General features: G+C 44.5%; 1 protein-coding gene across 1 annotated transcript; it reads right to left on the bottom strand.

The window, feature by feature from the left end:
• Positions 1-9,537: 9,537 nt before the first annotated feature.
• On the bottom strand, positions 9,538-10,464 carry LOC137870295 (olfactory receptor 10A6-like). The gene has a single exon (XM_068707436.1). The coding sequence runs from the start codon at positions 10,462-10,464 to the stop codon at positions 9,538-9,540; it is 927 nt and encodes a 308-aa protein (XP_068563537.1).
• Positions 10,465-11,453: the final 989 nt, after the last annotated feature.

Below are 11,453 nucleotides of genomic sequence, written 5' to 3'. Positions count from 1 at the left end.
GGGTTCACTGTTCTTCCTTCCTGTGAAGCTGATGATGATGATGATGATTATTCTGTTGTTATTAGTGCTCCTACTCTCATTCTATGAATCATTGATATCACATGGATTGAATGTGTTGTAGTTGTGTTCACATCTATTGTTCTCTATTGTCACATGTTGTTCACATGTAAAGCTGCTGTGTGTTTTCTGCTTTGTGTTTCATAACTTACTGAATGTTTGACTCTTAATTAAAGAGCATCAGGGTCCTGAGATAAAAAATGTAAAACTGTAAAAGTGAGTTTATTTTACTGATGATCAGAACGGGAAATTAAATCAAAACAGACAGAAAAGAAAGAAAAGAAAGAGTGGAGACAAAAATGAAAGGATCAGAACCAAATGAAGAGCGATGCATAATAAGTGAAAGAATGAAATGTGATCAGACGACGGTTACAAACTTAAAATCAGAACATGTTTCTTGTTTTCAGTGAAACTCTGACTTTGTTCAATAAAAACATTTTACCAAGAAAACGCTCCAAATGTTTCTTCATTTATTGTTGAATCTATAAAATGAACCTTCGAAAAACACAAAGAGATAAGTGAAATATAAAACGCTGAAAAAGTTTCAGTAACATCACATATTAGTATTTATATCTGTATATATACAGACAGATAATATACTGTGTGTATATTAGTCTATATACACACACATACTGATATACTGTGTGTATATTACTATGTGTATTATATTGTATATGTATATTACTACTCTACTAATCCACTGATTCACAATCTAAAACACGTCTGAGGCGTCACAAGATGATTCAAAGTAAAAATGTTTCTGTGACACAACTTTACTTTTAGGTTGTGAACTTTCATGAACGAAGCTGAACCTGAACGTCTCACTGAGACTGGAACAGGTCAATAGAGTGTACGGTCCACCTGAAGAGACTCGGACTCGTTCTGACGGTCCTTGAACACATCATGTGTGACGAACGCTTCATCAGAAAAATAAACAGAAAGAAGATTAAAGTTGTGATATTTAATAAACACATTTTGTTCTTCATGTCCTCATTATAAGTCTCTCCTCTAATAAAGAGTTCACTTTAACCAGATTGTGTTAAAACATTAAATTATGAACTCCTCGGTGAAACTGAGGAGAGGAGAGGAGAGGAGGAGAGAGGAGAGGAGAGGAGAGGAGAGGAGACATGTCAATAGTTTAATATTTATAACATAGAGAGACTTATCTTTTCTTTTCCAACATTAGTAACACTATACAGACACTATATATACATATTATAATATGTTGGATATATAGATTCCAAACTTGTTTTTGTCTTTTTAATGACTGATGTCATCATAACTGTGTTATTCTCACTAAAGACATGTTCTAGTTCTACTTCCAGTCATGATGGTTCTGTTTCTATAGAGATGAATTACTTTTATTTTGAAATGAAAAACAAGGTCATAATGTAACAGGAGATAAAAAAGGCCCTGAAACAGCTCGACGTTCAGAGGATTACTGATCGAGTTACACACCGAGGAAGATCAGTGACTCCTCAGGTAAACAATGTCACATGATCAACAGAGAAGAAACAGGTGACGTCATGAATAACCTGCTGAATGTCCTTAAAGAGGACAAGGAGATGGGTTGTTACTTCATATATATATTTAATATGTTCTTCATTGAGCCTTCATGTTACATGCGTCTGTTTGAAGACAAAGAAGATCTTCATACCATAATTGATTTACTTGATGAAGATCAATGGAACTTCTACAGACCTCTAAAAGTAGCTGGTGAGCTTCATTGAGCTGGTCTCCTAAACATCCTTCATGCATTGTTCTCTATAAAAACACAAGCTGCTCAGCTGACGGAGATAAAGTGAGCAAAGACTCATGTCTTTAACCGTGGTAACATCTTTGATCAAATGCCAACCACTTCTCAAAAACACTCCCCGTCTAAGCCCCTCCCTCTCCTCCTCATCCTCGTCTTCATCACCTCTCGACGGGACTACAGCGTACGGCTCATCCACCAACACCATCAACAAACTACAAAACATCCAGAACTCAGCAGCCTGTCTGCTCTCCCAGTCCACCAGAGACCACATCCCACCTGTCCACCAGAGGCCACATCCCCCAGTTCACCAGAGACTACATCCCACCTGTCCACCAGAGACCACATCCCCCCCAGTCCACCAGAGACCAAATCCCCTCAGTCCACCAGAGACCACATCCCCCTAATCCACCTGAGACCACATCCCCCTAGTTCACCAGAGACCACATCACCCCAGTCCACCAGAGACCACATCCCCCCAGTCCACCAGAGACCACATCCCCCCAGTCCATCAGAGACCACATCCTCCCAGTCCACCAGAGACCACATCACCCCAGTCCACCAGAGACCACATCCTCCCAGTCCACCAGAGACCACATCACCCCTGTCCACCAGAGACCACATCCCACCTGTTCACCAGAGACCACATCCCTCTAGTCCACCAGAGACGACCAAATCCCCCCAGTCCACCAGAGACGACCAAATCCCCCCAGACCATCAGAAACCACATCCTCCTAGTCCACCAGAAACCACATCACCCCAGTCCACCAGAGACCACATCCTCCCAGTCCACCAGAGACCACATCACCCCAGTCCACCAGAGATTACATCCCACCTGTCCACCAGAGACCACATCCCCCCAGTCCACCAGAGACCACATCACCCCAGTCCACCAGAGACCACATCCTCCCAGTCCACCAGAGACCACATCACCCTAGTCCACCAGAGACCACATCACCCCAGTCCACCAGAGACCACATCACCCTAGACCACCAGAGACCACATCCCCCCAGTTCACCAGACATCACATCCCCCCAGTCCACCAGAGACCACATCCCCCCAGTCCACCAGAGACCACATCCCCCCAGTCCATCAGAGACCACATCCTCCTAGTCCACCAGAGACCACATCACCCCAGTCCACCAGAGACCACATCCTCCCAGTCCACCAGAGACCACATCACCCCTGTCCACCAGAGATTACATCCCACCTGTCCACCAGAGACCACATCCCCCCAGTCCACCAGAGACCACGTCACCCCTGTCCACCAGAGACCACATCCCCCCAGACCACCAGAGACCACATCCTCCTAGTCCACCAGAGACCACATCACCCCAGTCCACCAGAGACCACATCCCCCCCAGTCCACCAGAGACCAAATCCCCTCAGTCCACCAGAGACCACATCCCCCTAATCCACCTGAGACCACATCCCCCTAGTTCACCAGAGACCACATCACCCCAGTCCACCAGAGACCACATCCCCCCAGTCCACCAGATATCACATCCCCCCAGTCCACCAGAGACCACATCCTCCCAGTCCATCAGAGACCACATCCTCCCAGTCCACCAGAGACCACATCACCCCAGTCCACCAGAGACCACATCCTCCCAGTCCACCAGAGACCACATCACCCCTGTCCACCAGAGACCACATCCCCCCAGTTCACCAGACATCACATCCCCCCAGTCCACCAGAGACCACATCCCCCCAGTCCACCAGAGACCACATCCCCCCAGTCCATCAGAGACCACATCCTCCTAGTCCACCAGAGACCACATCACCCTAGACCACCAGAGACCACATCACCCCAGTCCATCAGAGACCACATCCTCCCAGTCCACCAGAGACCACATCACCCTAGTCCACCAGAGACCACATCACCCCAGTCCACCAGAGACCACATCACCCTAGACCACCAGAGACCACATCCCCCCAGTTCACCAGACATCACATCCCCCCAGTCCACCAGAGACCACATCCCCCCAGTCCACCAGAGACCACATCCCCCCAGTCCATCAGAGACCACATCCTCCTAGTCCACCAGAGACCACATCACCCCAGTCCACCAGAGACCACATCCTCCCAGTCCACCAGAGACCACATCACCCCTGTCCACCAGAGATTACATCCCACCTGTCCACCAGAGACCACATCCTCCCAGTCCACCAGAGACCACATCACCCCTGTCCACCAGAGATTACATCCCACCTGTCCACCAGAGACCACATCCCCCCAGACCACCAGTGACCACATCACCCTAGTCCACCAGAGACCACATCACCCCAGTCTACTAGAGACCACATCCCCCCAATCCACCAGAGATTACATCCCCCAGTCCACCAGAGACCACATCCCCCCAGTCCACCAGAGACCACGTCACCCCTGTCCACCAGAGACCACATCCCCCCAGACCACCAGAGACCACATCCTCCTAGTCCACCAGAGACCACATCACCCCAGTCCACCAGAGACCACATCCTCCCAGTCCACCAGAGACCACATCACCCCAGTCCACCAGAGATTACATCCCACCTGTCCACCAGAGACCACATCACCCCAGTCCACCAGAGACCACATCCTCCCAGTCCACCAGAGACCACATCACCCTAGACCACCAGAGACCACATCACCCCAGTCCACCAGATACCACATCACCCTAGACCACCAGAGACCACATCCCCCCAGTTCACCAGACATCACATCCCCCCAGTCCACCAGAGACCACATCCCCCCAGTCCACCAGAGACCACATCCCCCCAGTCCATCAGAGACCACATCCTCCTAGTCCACCAGAGACCACATCACCCCAGTCCACCAGAGACCACATCCTCCCAGTCCACCAGAGACCACATCACCCCAGTCCACCAGAGATTACATCCCACCTGTCCACCAGAGACCACATCCCCCCAGTCCACCAGAGACCACGTCACCCCTGTCCACCAGAGACCACATCCCCCCAGACCACCAGTGACCACATCACCCTAGTCCACCAGAGACCACATCACCCCAGTCTACTAGAGACCACATCCCCCCAATCCACCAGAGATTACATCCCACCTGTCCACCAGAGACCACATCCCCACAGCCCACCAGAGACCAAATCCCCCCAATCCACCAGAGACCACATCCCCCCACTCACCAGAGACCACATCCCCCCAGTCCACCAGAGACCACATCACCCCAGTCCACCAGAAACCACATCACTCCAGTCCACCAGAGACCACATCACCCCAGTCCACCAGAGACCACATCCTCCCAGTCCACCAGAGACCACATCACCCCTGTCCACCAGAGATTACATCCCACCTGTCCACCAGAGACCACATCCCCCCAGTCCACCAGAGACCAAATCCCCCCAATCCACCAGAGACCAAATCCCCCCAATCCACCAGAGACCACATCCCCCAGTCCACCTGAGACCACATCCCCCCAGTCCACCAGAGACCACATTCCTCCAGTCCACCAGAGACCACATTCCTCCAGTCCACCAGAGACCACATCCCCCCTGTCCACCAGAGACCACGTCACCCCTGTCCACCAGAGACCACATCACCCCTGTCCACCAGAGACTACATCACCCTAGTCCACCAGAGACCACATTCCCCCAGTCCACCAGAGACCACATCACCCCAGTCCCCCAGAGACCACATCCCCCCAGTCCACCAGAGACCACATCCCCCCAGTCCACCAGGGACCACATCACCCCAGTCCACCAGAGACCACATCCTCCCAGTCCACCAGAGACCACATTCCTCCAGTCCACCAGAGACCACATCCCCCCTGTCCACCAGAGACCACGTCACCCCTGTCCACCAGAGACCACATCACCCCTGTCCACCAGAGACCACATCACCCTAGTCCACCAGAGACCACATTCCCCCAGTCCACCAGAGACCACATCACCCCAGTCCCCCAGAGACCACATCCCCCCAGTCCACCAGAGACCACATCCCCCCAGTCCACCAGGGACCACATCACCCCAGTCCACCAGAGACCACATCACCCCTGTCCACCAGGGACCACGTCACCCCTGTCCACCAGAGACCACATCCCCCCAGACCACCAGTGACCACATCACCCTAGTCCACCAGAGACCACATCACCCCAGTCCATTAGAGACCACATCCCCCCAATCCACCAGAGACCACATCCCCTAGTCCACCAGAGACCACATCACCCCTGTCCACCAGGGATCACATTCCTCCCGTCTTTCAGACCCTCCACTGGCTCCCATACAGCAAAGAATCCAGATCCAGATTCTCCTCATCACATAAAAACCCCTTCATGACCCTGAACCCCTTTATACCTTCAGACCTCCTTCATTGACGCATTCCCAACCTGAGATCCACCGACACCAACCTCCTGACCCCCTCTACTGGGTCCGAGCATCCGACCCCTCGGTCCACCGGACCTGGAGGGCCAGGGTCTTCTCCATTGCTGCCCCTTCCCTCTAGAACTCTCTCCTCCAGCTCCTCAGACATTCTCCGTCACTTAAACCTTGTCTATTTAAATCTGCCTTTAACCTTTGAAGTTAGTTATGTCTGTTTCTGTTTATTACTGTTATGATGTTACGCTATACAAATAAAATGTTTTATTATTATTATAAATATATATAGACTTTGTCATGATAACGTGATATGTTATTTACACCATTTCAAGCCCTCAGTCTCTCACACTCAAACATTTAACAGGTGACATCGGTTTAGTCCCTGAGGGTTCAGGGTTTAAGGCTGGGACTGGGTCTCTGTGAATCAATTACTTGAAAGAACTCTACAGCATTTACTATATTTTGTATGTTCATGGTGACGTGTGGAGACAAGCAGCTGGTTGTCCTTTCATCTTTGTTCCTGGAGTCAGTATGAACCATATATATATATACATATACATATATATATATATATATATATATACGTATACATATATATGTATATATATATACATGTATACATATATATATATACATATATATATATATACATATATATATATATATGTATATATATATATATATATATACACATATATATATATACGTATATATATATATATATATATATATATATATATATATATACATATATATATGTATACGTATATATATATATATATATATATATACGCATATGTATATATATATATATATATGTATATATATATATATATGTATATATATATGTATATATATATATATATACGTATATGTATATACATATATATATATGTGTATATATATATACACATATATATATATATATACATATATATATATACGTATATGTATATATATATATATATATGTATATATATATATATATGTATATATATATATATACATATATCTGTATATAAAAGAACTCACAGTGTTTGAGGCGACACTTCCTTCATTCATATGAAAGCTACTCAGTTTGACTTCCGAAAATAGAGATAGAAATACATTCACATGAACGCAGGAAGGAAAATAACTTTTACTTTATTATTTCATATTAGAGTATTATAAGTAATTTGTTGTATCCATCAACAATATAAAGTTTATATTTTCACTTTGAGTCTTCTTTAGATCTGTGACTACAAACGCTGCTGTGTTTCCTGTAGTAACCATGGCGACAGCAGAGCGTCCTCCCATGATGCAGTGCGAGAATGCTGATTGGCCCGTTGGTGACGCTGGTTGGAGCCTCCAGAGTGTCCAAGTGTCCACAGTCTCCTCTGGGTTTTGGCCTTGTGTTGGTTACTGATGGAAATAGCTGCTGTTGATGAAGCTGCTACAGAGAGGAGCTCCTCCGGGACTCATTACTGTCAAACGATACAGTAAACATGATGAGTCCTCGCTGTCCTTATGTCCACCACAACAAGGACAACTAACAGAGCTGTGACAGGCAGAGGACCTCGAACTGGTTGATGGAATGCTGGCGCCCCAGAAAATGACGTAATCAAGGACGGCCCGTAAGCTCTGCATGTGCATTGGTCTCTACTGTAGACATCAGCAATTAGACGTGTCCATTGGTCTCTACTGTGGACATCAGTAGTTAGACGTCTCCAATGGTCTTTACTATGGACATCAGCAGTTAGATGTGTCCATTGGTCTCTACTATGGACATCAGCAGTTAGACAAGTCCATTGGTCTCTACTATGGACATCAGCAATTAGACGTGTCCATTGGTCTCTACTGTGGACATCAGCAGTTAGACGTGTCCATTAGTCTCTATTATGGACATCAGCATTTAGACGTGTCTATTAGTCTCTACTGTGGACATCAGTAGTTAGACGTGTCCATTGGTCTCTACTGTGGACATCAGCAATTAAACGTCTCCATTGGTCTCTACTGTGGACATCAGCAATTAGACATCTCCATTGGTCTCTATTGTGGACATCAGTAGTTAGACGTCTCCATTGGTCTCTACTGTGGATATCAGCAGTTAGACATGCCCATTGGTCTCTACTGTGGACATCAGCAGTTAGACGTGTCCATTGGTCTCTACTGTGGACATCAGCAGTTAGACGTGTCCATTCGTCTCTATTATGGACATCAGCAGTTAGACGTGTCTATTAGTCTCTACTGTGGACATCAGTAGTTAGACGTGTCCATTGGTCTCTACTATGGATTGGAGGTTCATAGTTATGGCCGGCTCAGGTTTATAGTCAGGGCTGGATCAGGTTTGCCTTGGACCAGCCCCTAGATAAACTGCTGTAGGCCTGGACTACTAGAAGACTTCCTAGGGTACACTGAGCTCCTCGCTCCTCTTCTCTCTCTACTTTTGTATGAATTCATGTCCCATTAATTCTCATCACTAACTTTGCCTCTTCCTCAGAGTCTTTGTGTTTTCTCTCCTCACAGGTTTCCATGGATCGTGGTTTTATCTGGACTATCATTATTATTAGTAGTTGCATTGCTATTGCCGATATCATTACTGCTTTTATTATCATTGTTATTTTACTATATCCACTTCTGCTGTCATTAGTAGTAATCGTAATGTTTCCATCACTATTATACTTACTCTCATTATATCAATAATTTCTGTCATAAGCATTGAATGAGTTGTAACTCTGTTGTGTTGTTCATTGTGTCCACATGACATCTATCACACTTCATCCTGATAGAGGATCCTCCTCTGGTGCTCTCTCTGAGGTCTCTTCCTCTTTTCTCTGTTAAAGGTTTTTTGGGGAGTTCTTTTGTGTTCTTCTCAGGACAGCAGAAGAGATCTCTAGCTAAACTAAGTTGAAGACTTTAAACATGGAAGCATCCATCATGAAAATCACTTTAGGGCTTTTCTGATTAAGAGCAAACAAAATCCCCCTAAATTCCACAGTACAATTATGATGTTTAACTTTGAAAAGGCGTTCTAACAACCTTGGCTTAATACAAATTACATGAGAAATGTTGACATCTTCAACTATCAAACATACTCTTTTATGTTTCTATTGTTTTTCAGACTGAGAGAATATCAATGCCTCTCATGCATATTATTTATTTGCATCTTTAAAACAGCTTTCAATAAAAAAAAACACATTTCTCGTATTATTATCACTTTGTGGAAATGCTTTTCATAACAGTGTGATAAGAAAATGTTCCTCCAATACTAATATATCTAATCAGAGGGAAGCTTGTGAGTTCACAGCAGTCGTGCAGCTGAATTTCGATTGTCATACTTTACACCTTAAACAACCACGAATGCATTCTCAATGTCTGATAAACCCTTACATCTGCTGGGCCGCCTGACATAAGAGGCCTACATTTTAGCAAAGACAAGACTTTTACATATGATTCGGATTTTGGACATATTTAGCCCGTACAGTAAGGGGTTGAAAACCGGCTGGCATGTAAGCCAGTATAATGATAACACAATTCTCAAAGTATTGGGTAGATTGTTCATATTGAATCTGCTCTGTAATATTTCAAAGCAAGCCCCACAGGAGAAGTTGAGCAGAGAAGCGAGGTGAGGTGTGCAGGTACTGACAGCTTTCTGTCTGCTCTGTTTACAACCAGAGAAACAAACTCTGAGGATCCTCATGTAGGAGAAAGAGATTAGAATTAGAGGACAAAAGATTGTGAGTGAAGTGACAAAGAGTCCATAGATGTTATTAACTGAAGTGTCATCGCAGGCCAGTTTGACAATGGAGTAGTTGTCACAGTACACTTTCTCAATAATGGTCCCACACAGCTGTAGAGAGCTACTCAAGCATGTCATCACAACACACAGCAGTAAAGGGCAAAGCCATGTTACAGCAAAGAGAACAGTAATCTTGTTAAATGTCATACGTGTGTTATATTGTAGAGGATAACAGATAGCAAGGTATCGGTCATAAGACATGATGGCTAAGTTTAAAAATTCTACACCTCCATAACAGTATAGGAAGAAATTCTGCAGGAAACAAAATGGAGCAGAAACAGTGTGAATGTCAGAGAGGATCTGAACCAGAAGGAATGGAAACAACCCTGTACTACCAACCAGTTCATTTACAAACAGGCTGCAGAGAAAAAGGTACATAGGTTCATGTAAGCTTCTGTTCATACAGATAACCACAATCAGCAGAAGATTAGAACAAACAATTAACACGTATAAAGACAAAATAACCACGAAATATAAGTATTTAAAACCCCCGGTGTCAAAGTAGGCACTAAGTGTAAAATATGAAAACTGAGTGGAGTTTATCATGATTTCCTTTTGCTTCATAAAGCGGTCGTAACACTGTTCATAGGACAAATTAATTCCAATAAATGTTACATTTTGTTTTTGTAAAACATAATACACTCTCCATTCGTTCAGGACAATGTGCTAAAATATTAAACACTATTATATCTAGTATTCAACCTATAGAAAATAAAGACATTCATTATCAAGAAAACAATTGGGACAATTTTCCCAAATTCCGTTATTTAAAATCTATACAACACTAACGCAATAGAGTATAATCCTAACATTCATCTGTTGACCTGCTGTAGTCAGACTCCCTCCTAACTGAACTGACTCTCTGCCTCTACTTCTTTTAATATTTTCAAGTCAGAGGACGCCCACAGCGGCAGACTGGCCTCATTCCTCTAACTCAGGGGTGTCAAACTCAAGGCCTGGGGGCCGGATCTGGTCTGCCACGTCATTTTTTGTGGCCCGCGAATCCGCCAGCAAATTAAAAAAAATATAGAATATAAAGTTAGACTTGATAATAAAAATATCCCCATAGTCGAAGTTATGAGATACTTCAACAGTCATAGAAGCAGCTCTTCATAGGTTACTCTACATTTTAACATATAAATGTATTGTGAGTACAGTGAAGAGTACTTTGGTTTTACAACAGATTCAATACTTCATGTGGGATTGTGCAAACGCACCCTCGAAAGGATTTTAAGTTTTGAACAAAGTTATTGTAATAACTTGTGTTTGATATTTTTTGAAAAGTTTGATCTTTGATAGAGTAATGTGGGTTTCTTAACCCTAAAATAAAATGATATACTGTATGTTATAATAACAGAAATGTGCTTAAATATATTTTACATGTACAATAGTTTAATTTACTTGAATAAACAATAATCAAATGAGACAGTTATTTACCAATATGTTAGGAGTAGTTACACTTACACAGTCTTACATTTACAACCGGCCCTTTGAAGGAAACCGTGATGCTGATGTGGCCCAGAGTGAAGATGAGT

This window comes from Cebidichthys violaceus, unplaced genomic scaffold (genome assembly GCF_023349555.1).
Source record: "Cebidichthys violaceus isolate CVI_PGR_0920_01 unplaced genomic scaffold, fCebVio1.0.p SCAF_1, whole genome shotgun sequence".
NCBI lineage: Eukaryota > Metazoa > Chordata > Actinopteri > Perciformes > Stichaeidae > Cebidichthys > Cebidichthys violaceus.
Note: the sequence above shows the minus strand (reverse complement) of the source record. Positions and strands in the feature narration are given on the sequence as shown.